Source organism: Phoca vitulina, unplaced genomic scaffold (assembly GCF_004348235.1).
Source record: "Phoca vitulina isolate PV1807 unplaced genomic scaffold, GSC_HSeal_1.0 scaffold62, whole genome shotgun sequence".
Classification (NCBI taxonomy): Eukaryota; Metazoa; Chordata; class Mammalia; order Carnivora; family Phocidae; genus Phoca; species Phoca vitulina.
Window position 1 is genome coordinate 3553529 of NW_022589765.1, and position 22369 is coordinate 3575897.

General features: G+C 41.1%; 1 protein-coding gene across 8 annotated transcripts in view; it reads right to left on the minus strand.

Annotated features, from left to right (window-relative positions):
- Window positions 1-22369, minus strand: part of GRIA3 (glutamate ionotropic receptor AMPA type subunit 3) — a 275987-nt gene that overhangs the window by 99767 nt on the left and 153851 nt on the right. For all 8 annotated transcript variants that reach the window (XR_004297784.1, XR_004297785.1, XM_032391369.1 and 5 more), the window contains one exon: window positions 12451-12504. Coding sequence is in view for 6 of the 8 variants with exons in the window: in XM_032391369.1 (XP_032247260.1) it covers window positions 12451-12504 (54 nt within the window). In the remaining 2 variants the exon portion in view is untranslated. The remainder of the gene's footprint in view (window positions 1-12450; window positions 12505-22369) is intronic.

Here is a 22369-nt window from a genome sequence, read left to right on the forward strand (position 1 = left end):
GATTTGAAGGGCATATGCACCCCAATATTTATATTAGCCATGTCCACAATAACCAAACTATGGAAAGAGCCCAGATGTCCATTGACAGATGAATGGATAAACAATAGCATATTACTCAGCCATCAAAAAGAATGAAATCTTGCCATTTGCAACGGTGTGAATGGAACCAGAGGGTATTATGCTAAGTGAAATAAGTCAGTCAGAGAAAGACAAATACCATATGATTTCACTCATATGTGGAATTTAAAAAACAAAGCAGATAAACATAGGGGAAGTGAAGGAAAAATAAAATGAAAACAGGGAGGCAAGCCATAAGAAACTCTTAACTCTAGGAATAGAGTTGCTGGACGGGAGGGGTGTGGGGGGATGGGGTAACTGGGTGATGGGCATTAAGGAGGGCATTTGATGGAATGAGCACTGGGTGTTGTATGCAAGTGATGAATCACTAAATTCTACCCCTGAAACTAATAATATACTATATGTTAACTAAATTGAATTTTTATTTATTTATTTATTTTTAATTTTATTATGTTAGTCACCATACAGTACATCATTAGTTTTTTTTAAAGATTTTATTTATTTATTTATTTGAGAGAGAGAGAATGAGAGAGAGAGCACATGAGAAGGGGGAGGGTCAGAGGGAGAAGCAGACTCCCTGCCGAGCAGGGAGCCTGATGCGGGACTCGATCCAGGGACTCCAGGATCATGACCTGAGACGAAGGCAGTCGCTTAATCAACTGAGCCACCCAGGCACCCACATCATTAGTTTTTGATGTAGTGATCCACGATCCATTGTTTTTGTATAACACCCAGTGCTCCATGCAGTACGTGCCCTCCTTAATACCCATCACCGGGCTAACCCATCCCCCCATCCCCTCCCCTCTAAAACCCTGTTTGTTTCTCTGAGTCCATAGTCTCTCATGGTTCATCTCTCCCTCCGATTTCCCTCCCTTCATTTTTCCCTTCCTTCTCCTAATGTCCTCCATGCTATTCCTTATGTTCCACAAATAAGTGAAACCATATGATAATTGACTTTCTCTGCTTGACTTATTTCACTTAGCATAATTTAAATAACAAATTAAAAAAGCAAAAAGAAAAAAAGAAAAAAAATCTCTAAGGAAATATGGCTCAAAAAAAAATCTAATGAAGCAGAGTTAGGCTTTCAACACCCAAACCCAAGAAGTAAAATGGGAAAGAGATGGGGTTGTTAGGGGTGGGGAGTAGTGGAGGAAGGCATCCTACCTGTCTGCCTGCCAGCTGTCAAATTATTTTCCACAGCCAGCTACCTCAGACTACACCCCTGAAGCTGGTCAGTTTTTATCATGTGACTTTTTCCAGAAAGTTCCATTCTCACTCCTCCTTGACAGAAACACACATGGGGTGGGACACAGTTCCCTCAGCCAATTGGCTCTGAACCCTCTCATGAGCCCTCCTTCTGTCACATGTACTCTTAAGTATTCCCACTCAGGCTTCTCTCTGGCCCACAGGCCTAGCCTCTCCTTATACTCCAGTTCTAACTCGGTCCCCTGAAAATGTCTGTGAGTAGTAGTACAGTGACCAGACAGCAATATATGTAAATAGATACAGATTTTTAAAAAATTGTTATTAGAGAATTCTTGTCTTTAAAAAAAGTATAAGTTTGATTACCAGTTTAAATATGTGATAAATGAGTTCACGAGGTTCTGCTTTTTCACTCATGCTCTTGGCTCAAAACTAAATTGACATTTGGTTTAAAGTTCTTTAAGTCTTTTTAGTTTGTTCTGACTTTTGTTTCAGGGTTTATGTGCCTGACCTGGGTACTTTTCCCAATGGCGACTGCTCAAAAAAGGACAGAAAACCCATATTCTTTTATTTAATACATGTATTTTAGCATGTCTGACTCCAAAAGAAATTTCTGTGTCATGAATTCTATTTTCTCACTGAGCTTCATCTGCTATTAAAAATTATGCATTTTAAAATAACATATTTTTATCAAAAATAAAATGTTCCAGTGGATTTCTTTGATATTTTGCGTGGGAAAAAATGGCTCATTTTGCTTAAGCAGGTTGCTGTTTTATAGCAACTGTTCTATCCCTTTGCTGAATCATAGCAGTTCATTTTTTGCTTAAAAACTGGTTTCACCTTCTGGCATCTCCTATCCAAACAAAGATACTAGAATTTCTTTTTTGTTTTTTCTTTACCTTTTTTTCCATTTTTAATTTTGAGTGTAGAGGTAGTCATGATTTCTCATCTAGCTGGCCTCTGAGAACCTACTTTTTCAAGAGGATGACACTTACCATACATAGTACCTCAGCCAATCAATTTGTTACATGTTGAAGCTTTAGCGTCTATAAAATAAACTAACTCTTGTTTTCTTTTGGAATTTTTAATTTGAGTTCACTTTGAATGAGACACCAATGAGTCTCCAATTAGAGCCTGTCTCATACTCCAGCACCCCTTTCCTAACTGCCTGCTGATTATATTAACTTCCATATTCCATGAGCATCTTAAAAAGAATGTGCCCCAAAGGAAAGTTATTATATTCCCTCAAAATCTCTTCCTCTTCCTGTATCCCTTCTTTTAATTAATGTACTTTAGGTCTACTGGGTCAGTGGGTGTGAGGCCCATACACCTGTAGTTTTATAAATTCATCAAGTGACTTGGAAGCACAAGTAGGTTTGAGAACCACTGGCCTAGATTATTGTCCTAGCTTCCTAGTTGGTGCTCTAAAGTCCAGTTCTTTACCTCTCCAGTTCATTCTTCACATAATAAATTTACTTTCCTGGGATGCCTGGGTGGGTCGGTTGGTTGAGTACCCAACTCAATTTCAGCTCAGGTCATGATCTCAGGGTCCTGGGATCAAGCCCCGCGTCAGGCACTGTGCTCAGTGGGGAGTCTGCTTGAGATTCTCTCTCTCCCTTTCCTTCTGCCCCTCCCCCAAATCATGTTTTCTTTTGCTCTCTCTCAAATAAATAAATAAATCTTAAATAAATAAATAAATAAATACACTTACCTTCCTAAAATACCAGTTAGAGCATAATATTCCTTTCCTCAAAACATTGCAATGATTTCCTACTTTCTACAGATGTATTAACAGCCAAATGTCTTGACTTGGCCTTTGAGAATTTCCATTATTTGTTATTTTCTGCTCCCCTGGCTCACCTGTACCACTTCCTTCAAGAGACCTCATGCTCTAGTCATATCATGCCCTTTTGAACAGTGCTACCTTTGTCTGCTTCATCACTGACAGCTCTGGCTGTCTCTACTGAAATTTCATTCTTCAAGAACTATTTCCTTTAGTAAAATAATGACTAAGGAAGACTGATATCAAATTTGTCTCTACAGTCTCTACCAGGTAGTAAGAAGGCCCATTTGTAATCCTTTTTGGCCAATTATTATGTAAGCTCTTGCACATTGTTGACTGCTTATGGGCTTTTGTCCTTCATTACTGCATGCCTTCCCATGCCTTCCATGGAATAAGTATATGTGTATTGTCACAGCATCCCTGCTAAGTGACTCCAAGGTTCCCAATTCCCTGCTGTACGAGGTGGAATTTCTGTTGAGCCCCTTTTACTATGTCATAGGGATTTTATTAACTAGATGTGATGATGAGGTACTCAATGGCTTTTGCTTAGACTGGACTTAACAAGTTCTAGTGCTGTTTGCGTCTCACCAGTTCTGTTTGATTAAAATTGTTGTTGTTGTTTGGCTAATTGCCAGGATGGTATCTTTTCCTTTAGTTGGGCCAAAACAGTGTGCAGAAGGAGAGATGAAAAGAGATGAGAGAAGGCAGAGGAAGACTGGAGGCGATCCTAGTGCTCACAGATAGGATGAGTTGAAACTCTACTTTCTCATTTTTTATGTTTTGGGTATCTGTGCAGTTGACTATTTGCCTCTGTGTAACAATGGCAATATTTGTTGGAAATATGGATATAATCTCCAGGAGTTATTCCCTTGAGAGGGAACCTACTCATTTGGATTTGTAAGTTCTGCTATATTTCATCAATCATACCACTTCTCGATCACGATACATCTGTTTGAGCCAGTGTACTGTTGCCCACATCTGAATGCAACTTTATAAAACCAACCATGACTTTTGTGTCTAAGCAGTTCACATGGGGACTTGTAAGCTACCCTTTACTGACTGATTCTCCAGGGTCATCTTTTATACAGATACTGGTTACACAATTGGCATCCAAACACAGATTATCCCGATTTGAGAATAGCCAGACAAGTCAGTTTGCAAAGATTCAAATGACTTTAGTGTTATCCTGTCTCCCTTGATTTATACATACTGTAATTCAATTTCCTTCTGGTACTGTGGATAATGGAGAGTTGCAAATAAATATATTCAAAGCTTACTTTTTAGAGCACTTATTTTCAAGATATTATTTGGAGATTTCCTTCATATAATACTATTCTTAGGTACATTTTGTTCCGAAAGGAAAACAGAGACCAGATAAGTTGGGTGACTTTCATTGAGTTGATAGCAGATTATGGGTGAGAAATGGGAAAAGTGGCTTGCCTATAGGGAAGATAAAAGCAGTAGAAAGAGGGTTAGGAAGCTGCCAAGGGCAAGTATCTATCTCATAATTTGGATGAAGGCTGGCTCTGTCTTTAGTGTCACTTGAATTGTTCATGTGGGTGATGCTTCGATAGGGAAATGCATAGTAATTGTGGTGACTCAAGTTACCAGGTTGCTAATGAGAGACACAAGTCTTTTTCTAGAAGCAGGTCCATCCTCCTGGGAGGGTGTAGTGTGTGGAGTTGAAGATTACACCATATAAATTAACACTTGATTATAGGTTGCTTGTATTGTTAGCTCATTGTTCTATTCTCTAATCCAATCAACATACTTTGAAACCTTTTAAGTGCTATCCATTGGTAGGATGGTGAGCCATATCAAACTTGCCCTGACCTCATGGCACTTTAGTCCAGGGGGAATTATTTATATGAATATAAGTTGATATAAGTGCTATTAGCAGGAAAAATAGCCACCAATCTCTTTTATTAATAGTTGTATGGAGGTATAATTTAAGTACCATAAAATCCATCCATTTGACACTGATTTTTTTAAAGCAAAAATCAGATCATGCACCCCTGCCCCAGCTTGAAATTCTTCAGTGGCTTTCTGTCACTGTTGAAAACAGCTAAAACTCCCTTAACCAGGCTTACTAACACCTTACATAATCTGGAACTCTGCTCTAGCCAAAATTGCCTTCTGACAGTTCAGAGAAGGTATCAAACTCTTTTCTGCCTCAGGACCTTGGCACATGCTGTTCCCTATGCGTGACATGAACATTCCCGATTCTTTATATAATTGGATCTTTCTCATCATTTGGATCATTGTTTCAAAGTCATCTTTTCTGAAAGGTCTTGTCTGGCCATGCTACGCAGAAATTTGATTCTCCATACTCTGCCTTCTCTTCATTCCCTGTCCTAGCACCTGTTCTGTCTCCATGTCAATTATCATAAGCTCTGCAAGTTTTATCTGTCCATTATGACTATAAGGTTCTTAAGGACACCACCCTCTGTCTTCCTTGCAGGGGAGCGAACAAGGTATTGGGCATACAAGTGATACAGAGGAAAAATAACTTACTATAAAGATCTTTAGAGAAAAGTGTATGTGGACTGGTGCTGGTCTGCTGTTTGTTAGTAATCAGAGATGAAATAAGGAAAGAAACAGAAAGCAAGCTTTTACAAATATTTATAGCAATTTGACAGGGTAATATTATGTCTGTTAAGTATAATACTAAAAAATTTGGCTTGTATTTTTATATATCTTGTTTTGTTTATTTCATGTTTTTAGTAATTTACTTCTATTGATCTGTGAAAATTTGGAGGAAAAAACTGGCCCTTCTTCACAGATAGTTTGAGAAGCGCTGTTTTAGAGGACATGATTTGAGAGCCTGGGGAAGAAAACAGAATTCTTTCAATTTATCTTGCTAGAACGTTGGCTAGAAAGTGATCTTGTTGAGAGAGAGAGAGAAGGAGAAAGGGATGAAGGGAAGGTTGACTACAATGGGGGCATTTTTGGACAGGGAGAATGGGAGTCTCAAAGTTGGCAACTTTAAGTTGACAAGTGCCTGTGGATTTCTAAATGCCAGGTGGGAAGTTGGACCCCAGCCCAGTCCACAACTCCTCATTCCCTTGGTGCTCTGTTGTAACCTATCTCCGTTTGGAGAAGAAAGTGAATCCTCAGCCACCAGAGAAATTGTGTACCTAGGGGAGGGGGGCTGGGCTCCTGGCATTTGGGACCAGTGGGGATTTTTCCCTTCAATCCTACCTCTTTTGCCTGTAAGGCCAGGCTCCAGCCCAGTGAGCTCTGTGTTTACATGCCAGCTTCTGAGGTAGCATTGTTCACAACACATGGTTTTGAGCATTTGAAGTTTTTTTAGAGAAGGAGAGAGAGGGAGAGAGAGAGAGAGAGAGAGCGAGCAAGCAAGTAAGCAGAGAGAGAGAGAGAATTTTAAGCAGGCTTCATGTCCAGCATGGAGCCCGACGCAGGGCTTGATCTCACAACCCTGAGATCATGACCTGACCTGGATGCTTAACCAACTGAGCCACCCAGGTGCCCCGAACATTTGAATTTTCTATTTAGAACATAAAAATGGAAGAACAAAGGAAGGGAAAGAGTAGCAAGCAAAACGAAAAGACCTGGAAGGGGAAGGGAGCAGAAGGGAACAGTTGTTATTGGCAAGCAAAACACATGACCCAATCTCACTTGAAGTTGTTTTCTCTCTAAACAAAGTGGGCCCCTCTCTGTTTCAGGTACATTCCAAGATCTAGTAGGCTGCAGAGTTCACTTCTTCAATCTTATATTATTCCTGGTTGCCTCTTTTGGGTTCTGTGTTATGAATGGTGCTTTTGTTTTAGTAAAAATTTGAAAAAATTAAATGTAAGCTAGTGCCCCCCCCCATTATTTCCTGGCATGTTAATAATATGAATGGGGCATATAGGGAGGAAAAGAGAAAAGAGGGAGCAAGAGCAAGAGGGGAAATGAGAGAGCAGGAGAGAGGGGTGTGTGTGTGTGAGGGAGAGAGAAGGAAGAGGGAATGTGGCAGGAGAGAAGAGAGTGATGGACAGATATAATTGGTGCCTGTTAAGATGCATTTCAGATCGGCTCTTGGACAGGTTTCAAACCCCTATTCACAAGGCTCTCCTTGGTTTAAGCCTTTTTCTCTCTGATCACTTTACTGTCATAAATGTATAGTTTGTATTTCATTCGTATGCATTTATGTCTTTGCAAATGTTCTTATGTGACCTTTGTGGGGCTGGCCTTTTGTCTCACTGAGATGCTTGAGTGGGTCAAAGGGCAAGAGCAAGGTGCTCTGTCAAGAGTCTGCTCAACCTGCATTGGAGGCCTAGCTTTGGCAATGGATTAGCTCTGAGACTTTGGGCAAGTCATGTATTTTTTTCTGAGCCCATTTTCCTGATCTCTAAAAAGCTTAGGGAGGTGACTAGGTAAGAGGTCTCTCCTCATGGGAGTTCTGAGTAAATTTAGTAAGAAATCTAAAGAAAATAGCTGGCCCAGCAGAGAGGAGTCTGAGATACGTTAGCTTCCTTTTCTTTGCTTCCCTAGCGCAATGGCGTCCTTGACTGCCTGCTCATGAGGCCCCTCTACCAGTGGCAGCTACATGACCTAACTTCCACTTGTAGGGTCAACAACAGTCCCCCACTCTGGGGTTGGTCTTGACCTAGGCAGAGAAACTGTTGGGTCTTCTAAGATAGTGGTTAACTGGTACAGCACTGAATGAGTCCAGTATGGCTCATGTTCTCCCCTAGGCACCCCAAATGCTTGGGGTTTTTTTTTTTTTGGTCTTATTTTTGGGGCTGGGTGCAGAAGATCTGTTGCTGGACCATCTCAACCCAGATCTAATTCACTTTGTGTTGACCACAAGGTAGTTTTGATTGATCCTTCAGATCCTCAGCTCTGTTCAGAACGTAGGTAAGGGTACTCATACCCTTCTTGGCTTCTGCCCACCTGGAATGATTTTAAGCCTGTCTTATGACTTTATATCTCTAAGGATAACAAGGCTCTGGTTTTGTTCCCCCATTTATATCCTCAGCTTCTGCCTAGCTGTTGTGCCTATACTCTCACTCCTGGCCTTCTCTGGTCCAAACTGACCCTCCATGAGGGAAGAAATGTAGAGCTGGAAGTGACCTTGGAGGTTTCCCAAATTTTAATCATTAATATGCCACATATGCCACCTTTATAGTTTTTTGCCATAAAGGTGGATCATCTGAGCTGTAATTTACCTAATATTTTTCTTTATATGGTCTAAATTTTTTTAACCTAAATATCTACTTTACCCTCATTCTAAAGAATGGTATCTGTAAAATCACAGAAGTGAGAGGACAGTTATCTTTTTGCATTACATATTTAATACAAATTCAAAAGTAATAAGTTTAAGAAATTTTGCTGTGTACTCCCTAAAATCATCTTGTGTACAAGTAGCACACTTAGGGAAATAGTAATCTGGTCTAACTCTCCATTTTATGGATTAGGAAACCTGTTTCCTAGCTCCAGGTCTAGTGCTTGTTTTCATCATGCCTAGGGTTGTTAGTCTAGGGTTCTGCACACAATGACTGAGCTATCATTACTGACATATATGAAAAAATTAAATCACAATACACAATATTCCTGGGGATGCAGTGTAAAGGATCCTGATGCAGGACCTTGCCTTGAAAGAGAGAGAGAGGTTGCCTGACTGACAGAGTGTATGCATGCTGGTTACCTCTGGTACCAGAGTGGCAAACATTACCATCTTAGAATCCTGGAAGAGAACACAATTATGGAACCACTCCCCAAAAAATGACATCACCAACTGACACAGAATTTGTAAGAGACTTGCTCGCTGTCTCATCATTGGGATGTCCACCTCTGGCCTGTGTGTTCTCCAGATCACATCTCTGGCCTGTGCTTCTGATGGAATCTTTTGTTTCTTCCAGGGACTTCAACAAGGTAGAACTTTTCTGCAGCTTGTTGTCTGCTGTGAAATGTGCACCCTGACCCATGAGAGGCCTGTTGAAGCATTCCTGGACTGTATGAGTCTTCTCACTTTCGCATTGCTACCAGGGAAAGTCCATGTCAAAGCACATAGAAGTCTTTGCAGATAGATGGAGCTCCGTGGCAAGGGGCGCACATGGCGCTCTGGTACAGCTGATTCCAGAAAGCTTAGGGAAGCGCCGTGACTGTCTTTGATTTTGCATTTGTAGAAGAAGGCAAGGGTTCTGTGCTATTGTTATACCAAGACTCAGATTAGACTGTTCCCTTGTGTATCTGTCCTCAGCTTTCATGCAGCTGGCTCATTTTGAAAGGAAACATCTTAGCTCCACTTACCCTTTTTGACCATCTAAGGAACTTCTAAAGAGTTTTGGGGTGTGTGTATGTGTGTGTGCGTGCGTGTGCGTGTGTGTGCATGTGTGTCTTTGGTGGAGGTATTTGGGGTATTTTTATCTGCTTTAAAAAACCTGAAAACCATGACGGGATAATCTGTCTCATTTTTTATCAGAGATTAGCAACAGTTCCTATCTCTCTTGCCTGCATGCAATTTGATATAGAGTACAGGGACTTATGGAAACACATGGCTGAGTTCAAATGAAAAGAAGGTCACTCGAGGAAAAGGAGTGGCAGTTCAAAGCATGGCGAATGAGTTCACGTTTTCATTAGGCAGACTGACATGACGCTATGTATTACAGTCTTTCTGAAGGACCAGACTTTACTTGTTCTTGTAGTAGGCTTCCTCCCACTGTCTCATGATTCTGAGTCCTGGTTAGGCATTCAGTTAACCATTCTTTTCTCCAACCTTGTCCTAATGATTCTCTCTTGCAGTTCTAATGCTCCATAGGCTTTCATTTCTGTCAGGTCCGGGTCTCAAGTTGAAACCAAAGCTCGTCTGAAGGATTGTTGGTAGGAATAAGGAGGCCCAGTTAGAATTCTAGAATGGCGAAGGTCTCAATGTATCATCCAGTCATTGATGCGCATGGCTTGGATCTCCCTTTAAGATGGAACCTGCCTCGAGGAGTTGAGTGAGCTGATAGCCTCCAGTTTCAGGACCTGCCTCAGCTTTCAGGCAGGAGGTATGTTCTTCCTGAACAGCTGCCAGCCAATGGCTGAGCAAGGTGGTGGTGCAGTGGCTCGCTGTTTCGGGGCAGCATGGGGTTCTTTGCACTGGAACTCTCGGTTATTCTGGCCAAGACTTTCTTAGAACTATACCGCCATCTGAAGCTCTTCTCATCAAACTTCCTTTCCCTCTCCTTGGCTGATATCAGACCTGAACTGTGGTCTTAAGCTCTCCCTTCCCACTTGTGACCCTCTCTCTTTTATTTTTCACAGGTATCATTCCCAGTAAATGTCTTGCACTTCTAATTATATCTTAGCATCTGCTTCCAAGGGGCCTAACCATTACATCAAAGAACTCCCCCATTCCCATCTGAGTTTTACAGTAAAGAAACTGAAGTGACTTATGCAAGGTCCCATAGCTAGTTAGTAAGTAGCATAGCTAGTTAGTAAGTAGCAAACTCCGTATGACAACCCAAACTTTCTGCCTTCGTTCAATGCTCTTTCCCAAACTTTAGTCATCCACATGCCACCACAGCCACATACACAAAAGCCAGACCTTGCCATATGTTTATTCCCCATGCTATTGCTTACACGACACATTTGACACATTTGACACATTAAATCTCTACGTTAGCCCTGTATGAAGTAATAATGTCCATGAAATTTGGATTTCGATGTGCTCATTTTATATTTTTCTAACACACAATAAATAATACATTACCATCATAATAAAAAAGTTTATGTGTGCACTATGTAAAGTCATCTCATGTACTGTCAGTGATGGGTGAACCCTGGGATGTATAAGGCAGAAAAGAAGGAAAAGGGAGAAGGAAGGAAGGAAGGAAGGAAGGAAGGAAGGAAGGAAGGAAAGAAAAAAGGAAGGAAGGAAGGAGAGCAAAATACTTATTGATGAGAAAGAAATGGTAAAAACCCATCAGTAACTGCCCTCAAGTGCCTTGCTGTGACATCCATATTTCCTGCCAAGCCCTGGTCTAACTTCCAGTGAGTCAGCAAACATCCTTTACTTACTGGTTGCCTAAAAAAACCAAATTGAAAGTATTTAGATGTAAACGAAGAATCAAGATTTCTCCTCTTAAAAGAGTCAATACATTTACCCCCCAAATGGTCTGAAGTGCTCCACTTTGAGCAATTTATTGGAGAACATGCACACTACATTTCAAAGCAGTAGCTCTAATCGTCATTTCATAAAGTGTTGGAAAACACACTTCCTAAGACAGAGGTTTAAGTAACATTTCCTTTCTTATTCAAAAAATTTTCATCATTAAAACAAAATAAGATTTTTTTCTTTGATTTAAGAAATCTAAGAATATAATTATAATAATCTTTCACCTTTGTTGCTATTCTTTTGGTGTAAGAGCTCCATAATGATTATCATTCTGTTGTGCTAATGAAACAAGATCGGGGTTAGAACTTATGTTATGTAATAATGTAATAGATTCTTAGTATTACAGTGATAATTTAACATTTCTCTTTCATTTAGGGGAGATAGTATTATTCAGAACCTCTGCCAAACAGATATTCCTGATTTAGAAGCCACTTTGTTAATTCCTAAACCAATTGTCTTTTTGGAGAAAGAACTATAAACTAACCTAAATGAAATACTAGCTTCTAGAGTTTCATAGATTTTTTTTTTTTTAAAGATTTTATTTATTTATTTGACAGAGAGAGAGAGAGAGACAGCGAGAGAGGGAACACAAGCAGGGGGCAGTGGGAGAGGGAGAAGCAGGCTTCCCACTGAGCGGGGAGCCCGATGCGGGGCTCGATCCCAGGACCCTGGGATCATGACCTGAGCCGAAGGCAGACGCTTAACGACTGAGCCACCCAGGCGCCCCTAGAGTTTCATAGATTTTAAAGGCGTGGGAAATGTGAAGGAAAAGATTCAAGTTGTGTTTCATTATAAGTATACAGGTGGCTGTATGCTTTGACAGGGTCCCTTGATGTTCTGTGTTCCAACCTACTTCTGGCATCTGATTTGAAAAGATTTGGTAGTGATCTGCTTCTGGAAAGACAAACCCAGTACTGATATGCACATCTACTTGGGTTAACTGGGGAAAGAGTCGGTTTCCTGTGTCCCCTGTCCCTTGCGTTATATTTCAAACCTGGATAAAATGGTTTACATGTCAAATTCAAATCGGATCTAAGAAGAATCAGTCTCAAATTACTGTTTTAAAGGAGAAGAGAATACGAGCTTCACAGCTAAAACAGAGACAGCATAATTGAAAACAAGGCTATTGCATTCAGGTTTTGGCATTTACTGACTCATTTCTCCAAGTGTCTAAAGAACACATTAGGTTCTTTGTGTATTTCTTTTTTGGATGATTACGAACAGCACAAACTAAATAGAATATATTGCCCTGGGAAATAAAAACTCTGCTTGTTCTTACCAGGTTCGCAAGCATGTAGTGATAACCTCTTGAATGTTTCCCCAGGATCACAACCTGCAAAAGAAGAAATAAGAAATATTGCTTATTTAAGAAGGGCATTTCCAATTGCCTAATCAATGGGAAGTGCAATCAATCAATGGGCTAGTGTGAATTACTTTTAAATGATCAACAGAGTTAGGTCTTTGTATACGGTAAAATCACAGTTAATAGGACCAGAGTTCTTTTTGCACATTTCAATGTCAGGCAGAGAATACAGGAAGAATTGCTAACATTGAAGTTAAAAGTGTCAAAAACAAGGGAGAAAAAGCTCTCGAAACTGCCAGGTCAGTAGCATCACTGTCACTAAAAATAGATGGCAGAAGTGATGAAGCTGCTGATCCCCCACCCATGAACTGGATTCTGTACTCAGCTGCTGAGATGGAAAATGGGCTGAACGTGGAATACAAATTAGAAAATAGAATGTACAGTACATTTTTTTGTTGTTGTTATCTGGGATGCTTAGGGAATAGAACACTCTGGGAATGGGGTTAATGGGATTTTCAGGTTAATCGAGGTTACTTTTGCTTATTGAGACTTTTCTAAAATGCTTACCTTCTTTTTCCTGCCTTAATAGGAAAGATTTGTGACCATCTGTACAGCTTTTGCTGCTGGATGCTAGGCTGCAGGACAGTGGGGGTGGGGATTGTCCCCTAGGGGACATTTGGAGCTGCCTGGAGGCATTTTTGGTTGTCATATCTGGAAGGGTGACTAGTATCTAGTGGGGAGAGGCCAGGGATGCTGCTAAACATCCTACAGTGCACAGGCCAGCCCTCCACAACAAAGAATTGTCTGGTAAAAAATGTCAGTAACATCTGAGGTGGAGAAGCCCTGCCTTGGGGTCATCATTCTTACAGTAATTTTCATGAATAACACTGTATTAATTCTAAGTCTTACAGTTTACAAAATGCATTTTTGTTATTTCAAAATGTGTAAGTGGATTGAATAATTTCCAACCAAATGTATTGGTTGTCATTCGCAAGTTTTTGACTAAATACCTGACATAAGCTTATTTCCAGATAGCTAAGTACGGCAAATTCCAGTTAATTGAGGATTTTATAAAATGTCACTTTAATAAGTACTGATTATGTACAAAGTACTGTACTGAATTCAGGGAGTGGGCACCAGGAGGGGGATCACATAGAGGGTAAAGATACAACCGGAAGTGGAACCAGGTTTTGTTCCGGGTCTGACGTTAATACCACTTTAGGAGCCCTCTTTAAGAAAAGTGAAACAAAGTCGTGAATAGTAAAGCCTTGGAAAGAACCCATAAAAGTAAGGTGCCATTAAGCTTAAGCTTCCTGACAAGTTCACCATGGGCACAGTTATCAAAGGGTTTAAAAACAACTTGAGGGGGCGCCTGGGTGGCTCAGTCGGTTGAGCATCTGACTCTTGATTTCGGCTCAAGTCATGATCTCGGGGGCGTGGGGATCAAGCCCCGTGTTGGGCTCTGTGCTCAGTGGGGAGTCTGCTTGAGATTCTTTCTCCTTCTGCCCCTCCCCCCGCTCTCTCTTTCTCTCTCTCTCCATAAATAAATAAAATCTTAAAAAAAGATAAAATAAAAACAACTTGACAAGACAGCAAAATTGCATACATATCAAACCATAAGTATATATAAAAGGCCATAAGAACAGTGAAAACAATTGCCCTTAACTGAGTGCCTAGTATATGGCAGGCCCTTGCTAGGTGCTTTTTATGTACTTAATCGCTAGAACAATTTAACAGATTAAGTATCATTAGTTTCATTTTACAGAGGAGGAATCTCAGCTAAAGAGAGTTTAAGTGATATGCCCGAGGCCACACAGCTCAGAAGTGGAAAAGCTGGAATTAGAACCTGGGTCTGTCGCCTCTAGAACCCATATTCTTGGCGGTACATTACATGGTTTCTTAATATGCGCTAAATGTCAAATACCAATAATTGTTCTAGGTTCTTGGAGAAGAGGAAGAAGAGGTATTTAAAGTCTGCCGGGATGGATAGGGAAGGTTTCCTGGAGAAGATAAGGTTTAAGCTGGCTCAGAGGAGTGGAACCACATATTTAAATATGCTTATCATGCTGGCATTAGAAGCTTTCCAGTCATTTCAAGGGCTGAGAGAGAGAGCGAGAGCTGTTTTCGATTAATTTAAAATATGAGCCACATTTCTGACTGATTATTTATGGAGGAAATGAAAGGTTAATGAATGTCTTGAGGAAGTGATTTCTCACACTGCCACGACACAAAATGAGCTGTTAGGTATCTGCTGGGAAGTATTCTTCAGTGTCCGCTTGTGAGAAACCTCCTTACTGGTGACATTTGTTAACTTTGGATGGCAAGTTGGGACCATATATCTGTTGCATTTTTAATTCACTGACAACCCTCAACATAATAAAAACAGAGGGTTTTGAGTTCTGCCAGAAAAATGAGCGAGATTCCTGAGGACATCTGGCAGAACTTAGAGAAATAAAGCAGCAAGCCCAAAGGAAATGGGGTCTTTCTCACCAGAGGAAGGGCTTAGTGCCCTTTTGAGCAGAGGGGAGGTGAGAGGGAGCCATAGAAACATCAGTGTTGTGAGAAAAGCCCCACATGAGAAGCCAGGAGCCCAACCTTGTCATGTATTCACTGCTCGCGTGTGGGCAAATCACTCAACGTACCCCGCCTCCATTTCCTTATCTGTAATCTGGGACAGTGAACCTGGCCCTTCCTGTCTCGGCAGAGTTGTCAAGATCAAAGTGAAGAACATCTGCACTCGGGGTGGGGAATGTGCCTCATGTAATCACACAGGGGGTTAAATAACCGTGAGAGGGGGTCACTCCCTAATACACTGTGTTTTAGGTTCGGAAACAGTTGAAGCTATTGGAATATCTGCTTTAGTCCCTGCCCAGATAGTCTGCTCAGAAGAAACTCACTTATTTGAAGGTAGCTGTCCCATATTATCACCTCACAAGACTTAGCTTAAACTGGAAGGGATGGGCAAGTTAAAGATAGGAACCTTTAGGTGTCACAGAGCTACTGCCTCGAAGGCCCTAATTATTTCCTCATCCTTACTTCCAGCGCCTTCTTAACTCTTACTTAACATACAGTTCTTACCAATCTTGGTCTTTCAGTTCACAGTCAACGAAAAGCTGCAAATTAGAAGGGGTGTGTAGAGAGGGAGGGCGTAATATTAGAAAGAGGCACTTCAGCAGCAGAGGAAGTGACAGGCTGACTTAAAGGAGGTAGCAGACAACATCGTACTCCTGCACAGGATCATCATGGATGTTCGTCGTCAATGCCTGAGTCATCAGGGTCTGGTTGATTGCGTTGGTAATTTCTGCTAAAAAAACCCCCACGATATGTTTTGTGGTAGGTTTCCAACAGAAATGCTCCTAGTCCCGATACTTAAGAGAGCGCCCTCCGGAACCTTGAAATCTTAACTTCCGTGAGGCAGCAGTGATCCTGCCAATGTGAGCTCAGTGAGCCCTCGCTGCAAATAGTGCCCTGTTTTGCGCTGGGTCTTTCCTTGTTTTGCATTTTTGGTGCAGGGCTTGTGGGAGGGAGGGTGGGGTGTGTGATAGAATGCACAAAAGAACTAGTTAATGGGAGTGATTCTGGTGCCGTTAGTCCTCAGTCTTGATTCTTGCCATCTGCTGTAGATGAACAAGGCATAAATTGTACCCTGAGCTATTTAATGACTCTGGTAACCAAGAGAATATTCAACTTTGCTTTTACAGTAATTACAATAGCTCTTTCTGAATTAGTTTCAGAACTTCAAGGAGAAAAGCTGTCTTAACAGTCTACTGTGAAATTTAAGGAGGAAATACCAAGTTCCCAAATCCATGTACCATATTCACTGTGTCTTTGTAAGATTTGTTGGAAATGATGGATGGTGAGATAGATGGCAGATATGATAAATGTAATAAGGAGAGATGTGTCAAATGTCGATACAATTCATTGTTTTAAGGAAATTTATTTTTAGCCTCACAAATAGGATCCGAAAGAACAAAATGCCATAATCCCGATTCATTGAAACTTAAACAACAGTTTTGTTTGCAGATAAAAACAGCTCTTCCATACTAACTCACTGAGTCAAGCATATAGCAGAGCATTAAATTATTTGTTAAAGCATCCAGTGAATCATGGTCTACCCATTTGGGGGAAACGTTCCCTTACTGACTCCTCCATGTGCTTATCTGTGACATTGGAGGCTGGGTTTCACTGAATAGTTAAAAATAATTCAGAAAATGTTCAGTTGGTTTTCTATGTAAGAGGCCATTTCTTTTTCAATCTAATGCTCAATCTAGACATTTTCATAATTTTAGAAATCTGAAATTAAATTGCTCCATAAGACTACTTGAGAGAGGCCCACAGACCCTTTGGGAGCAAAAGCATCTGTTTTTCTATGCTCACATTAAAAAAAAATATGTGTATGTGGAAAAGTGTCTATGATTTTTTTCCCCCTTAGATCCATCTGGTATGCAGATTAGGTTATTTGCAGACCTAAGTGTCTCCATGTTTGGATTTTCTACATCGGTGCCAAAAAAGGATCTATGTATAAAGATTGATCTTGCTTTGCATACAGAACATGCCTTCCCGCTCACCTTAATCTGCTTCTCTTCGATTTAGGTACCCTGAGAAGTCTGGGGGGCTGGGGGGAGAAGTGAGGGAGGTTTCCCATTTTAATTCGCCCGATTTACCTATTGTATAGGTGTTTTCTCTTTACGGAAAAAACCACATTCCTTGTGTTCAAAGGGAAAACATTTTTCAGCACCCCCCTTCTTTTCCTGCTTCCTCAGTTATAAAAAGATATGTTGTCCTATGGCAACCTATCTAATTTCAGCTGTGTTGGGAGTTAAATAGTGGTATGCTACAAAAATCAGCCTTAGAATATGCCACACTTCCCAGAAGAAATCTTCCATCAGATATGATAAAAGGCATTCATTTTCTTGAATGAAAACCCCGAGCTACTAAATTGCTTTAGTCTTAGTAAACATATATCAGAAGTCAATTCCGTTAGAATTATTTTGTAATAATTTCAGTCTGCACATGCATGCTCTCCTCTAACTGAAAGACAGTGAGTGTCTCATATTGCGGTCATCTGACTTGAATAAATGTGCTGGATTAGTGAGGCAGAAAGAGCCAATCACCCATCCCAAAGTCAGCCCAGTGGCTGTGGGGGTGGGGGTGGTGCCAATGGAGAAAGACGGGCTGAAGCTTTTCATAGAGAAGGAAAATGGGAGTATAACCGAGAAATCTCATCAGTGCTTATGCTGTCTAGAGGGGAAGCTTATGCAGAGTGGAGGCAATAGAATAAAGCATCAAATAAAATGCTTGGATATGAGGATTAGAGGACAAGGATTTCACCAGAGAACACGTCTTTGGGAAGTTTCACTTCCCAGACTTGAACAGTGCATCCACTATGACTGAATGGAATATACAGAAGATTTAATGCTAAACAGCAGGAGAGGCAAAGAGAACGTACAAATGAGAGGCAATATATGGCCACGGGTAAGTTAAAGGAGCAACAGATTACTCTCGCTCCTGTGGATAAGGGACCATTTCAGTGCATGTTGACCTTGGGGGGAACACCTCACTGTATTAACCCGGAAACAATATTTTTCAAATTTCATTCCTTCACAGACTTCCATTTGTGTCCTATCCACATCCCGCCGGACTATTAGTTACTTCATATATATCTTTATAGCTACTCCTTTTCTTAAATTTAGCCATGTCGAAAGCAATAATATCCATGAAACTACATGCAAGAAAAGAAATACAACTGTATAGAAATAAAATCTATTCATCCAGATGTTACCGAAAATCCTGCGGTATACTACAAGGGGTGCTGGGAAATAATGCCTTAAAGCCGCCCCTCTTTGGCAAAGAGAATGTAGATTGCGTCTCCCTGTCCTGACAAAATAAGGTTAATTTGTCTGGTGGTTCAAATCTTGAGTATCCCTGCCTACTTTCAAAGGTTCATGAGTTTTGTAAGGGAGCAAAATGATGGGCAGTGTTTTGGAGGTAACAATGCCCAGGACTGGGTACAAATGACAAATCTGGAAAATTACGAAAACATTTCCTAAGGCAATTTACATGTAGTGCCTTACCCAGGAAGTCCAGCAGCTTGGAGCGGTTAGAGTCCTTGGTCAGGGGGCCAATAATGAATACTTAAAACACCGGGACCTTTCCACCAGAACTTCCTGTAAAATGATGCATTTCCAAACACTGTGCCTTTTCTTGGAGTACTTCATCTGGAAGATCTTTCACAGTACCCTATTTATAGTTGGAAATATTCTAGATGTTTCTTCAGGTAGGTAAGGTAGGGTGATTTTAATTAGTATTCAACCTAGAATAATACGGCAAAAAGGACCTTAGTTTCTCTTCAACGTATATACCCATATGTATGACTTTTGTAGTCTCTCTGCATTTGTATTGGCTATCCCCCCAAATCAGTGATAATTTATTTTACAATACATTTTTATTTTTTATTTAAAAAAAGATTTATTATTTATTTGGTGGGGGGAGGGGCAGAGGGAGTGGGACAGACAATCTCAAGCAGACTCCATGCTGAGTGCGGAACCTAACACAGGGCTCAATCTCACGACCCCGAGATCATGACCTGAGTCAAAACCAGGAGTCAGACGCTTAACCGGCTGAACCACCCAGGTGCCCCTAAACAATACATTTTTATATACCAGAGTTCTTCACATATTCTTTTATGAAATTTACTGTCAGTTATTTTATGTTCACGCTTACAACTTTGGCTTTAATATTTCCAACTTTATTCTAAATAGCAAATGGTATCTTTTTTCTTTGTAGATTTTGCAAAATCATTTAGGACCAAAGCGCTATAATCCTGGATTCCTAAGACCTACTTGGAGAACTATACAGCTGGTAAGTAGAAGGCTTGAGAGTGCCAGTGGACTCATTCCTTGTATTTTTTTTTCATTTCTTGAATTAAAAAAAAAAAAAGGAATGGCAACCTCTGGCATACAGCTGAGTAGTCACTCAAATATTTGTTGTTTTCAACTGTAACCACTTGGGGATAGGTGGACTAATGCAGGACTTCCTTCATTCCCGCACGAGTCACACTTTCCCATCTTTAGGTATTTATCAGCATCAACAACTCTAGTACTGCACCTAAAATGACACCTTATAGTGTTTATACTTTTCTTTATAGATGTGATCCGAATCACCCTTAAAGCCTGGAAAAAAATTTGTACTTATTAAAGGTGATGTACTAGAAAGAGCCAGATGGGTCTGGATTCAAATCCTGCCATTTACCCATTAGCTCCGTACGGTGTGCAAAATTGAGCCATGGGTGGCTGGGTAGAGTATTAGAAACTCAGGTTCAGCCCAGAATGATGGAGCCTCCATGTTGGGAGGAGAGAGGAAAGAACATTTAATGTGGGGATATGGAGAATGAGATGTTCTCCTTAGAACTCCCTAATTATGCCTCTGGGAATGAATCTTCTGTTTGTGCAATGCTTCCAGCATTCGACACCCCAATCTGGGAGATTTTCTGATTGTTGAAAGAAGGGAGTGAATAAGTTTATATTTTCAAATAAAAGGAAATATCTCTCAGAAACCCAGTATATTTGGGGGGGCCTTTGTTTTTTAGGAGAGTTGCTTACTTGGCAGATTTCTCCATCTTCTAAGACCCATGTCATCGAAGTGTCTCTCCATTTGGCGATGGATGACAAATGACAGAGGCTTCGTTCATGGCAGGCCAAACATAGAATTCTCCTAATTCTCAAATGTTTGGTTTGCTTTGGTCTTTGACTCTTGCTATTTGAATTTGGCATTATCTTCCCCACTCTGAAAGCTTATCTACCTTTGTGATCCTACTGACGTGATAACAGTTCAAGCACTGTAGGCAGAATTACAGACTTTCAGCCCAAAACAGGGGGCTCCTGAAAGCCGATCATTAAATATTCAGGAATTTTGTGAGCCATTTATTAAGCCATTGGTAGCTTGAAATCAGCCATGGTGGGAGTATTTACACTATAAACATCAGCCAACGTGACAAATCAGGGCTTTTCCCCCTTGAGAGCCAGTTTACCCGTACACCACACCTGCACGCCACTGGACTCAAAAGGAATATGGATTGATGTTCCTAGTGGATGGAAGAGTTGCCTCCCTTAACCACATCTTTCATTCATCTCTTCTTCTAATGGACATTTGTTGAATGCCTGCTCTGTGCAAATCCTGGGGCCAGACGCTGGGGAGACAGAGGTCACCAAAACTTGGTCCCAAGCCTGGAGGATCTCAACACCAGAGGCGGAAAGACTGCCAAGTTAACAGACAATTACAACCCAGCGGGAGAAGTATGAGGACGGAAAAATGTACAAGGTACAGCTGAGGAGAGCATGATTAACTCATAACCCACTTGAGATAGAAAGTGCTTTGTCTCCAAACTAAAGACCTAAAGAATTTTTTCCTGTGGTTTTTATAAAGTGGGAATCTGACAAACAGGTAATTTAAAGAGGATGCTATTTTGAAAACAAAGAGAGATGTCTTTCGGAGGGCTATTTCTCTTGATTTCAGGAGAGCCTCGCCGTTTTACAGTGCTCACACACAAGAGGAAAGATTTTCATTTAGGCCAAATAGGCATTTGTTGTGATGGCAGCCAGGGCTGGCTCCGGAAGAAATTGTGAATGAAATGATTGGTTGGAAAAGCTAAGTTAGAAGGGGCATAAGTGGTTATGTGGTAAATAGAATGGGATCTGCTAAGGGCAATGTGTTCCAGCTTTGCCAGTTACAAGCTGTGTAACCGTGGGCGAGTTACTTAACCTCTCAGACTCAGTTTTCCATCTGTAGAACAGAGAACATAATAGTGGATAGGGAGCTGAGTCGGGTGGTCAAGAGCACAGGGTAGACTGCCCGGGTTAGACTCTCTACTTTGCCCTTTCATAGCTGTGTAGCTTTGAGCAATTCACTTAAACTGTGTTTCAGTATACTCATCTGTTAAATGGGTCTGTCATTAGTACCTACTTCATAGAATTGCAGCTAGGAGTAAATGAAATAATGTACCTATAGTTCTTTTTTTAAAAATTATGTTCAATTAGCCAACATAGTACATCATTAGTTTTTGATGTTGTGTTCTCAACGATTCATTAGTTGCGTATAACACCCAGTGCTCATCACATCACGTGCCCTCTTTAATACCCATCGTTCTTAACATAGTGCCTGATGCTTATCCTATATTCATTATGTTTTCCCTTCCTTATTCCTATTGTAATGCTCCCTCCCTCCATCCTTTTCCACAGAAATCACATCTGTCCTTCAAGGCCTGCTCATATGCAGCCTCTTCCATGAAGGCTTCCCTGATTTCATGTCCCTTACTCTCAAAATGTGCAAACGTGGTTTCCTACTGCTGTGGGGTTAGGGAAAAGGAGAGGCATCAGAACTTGGTGCAGAGGGGGTATTGGAGCCACTGGTCAGGACAGCACGGGGTTGGAGGTGCAAGGAAGGAGCTGAAGTTTGCATGCAGGGTTCAGGCATTTGACTCGAGGGTGAAAAAAGGACAAGAAGCGGGGAGGGGGTAAACCAACAACAAAGTAACCCACACTGTCACCTTCCACCGCCCTCTCCTCTCCGGCCTCCAACATTGATCGGGACCAGGAATCCAAACCACGCAGAAACCATGGTTGAGAACATGCGTGTGGGGGGCTGGAGGTGGGGCAGGGTTCTACCCAGAGACAAAGAAGCGCACACAGGCCATTATTGAACCGAGCACCTGTAGTCATCACAGGGTTTGTAGCACAGGAGAGAATGGGGGTTGGGAATGGGTAGCGAGAAAGGTGAGAGCAGAAATTTGGCAGAGTCTGTGAGATGGATCTCTTCTCTGCATGGTAGACAGTTGCCCGGGAGTCTCAGGCCGCCCCACACTGCCAGTAACAACTGGTCCATGGCTTTATCCACGCTT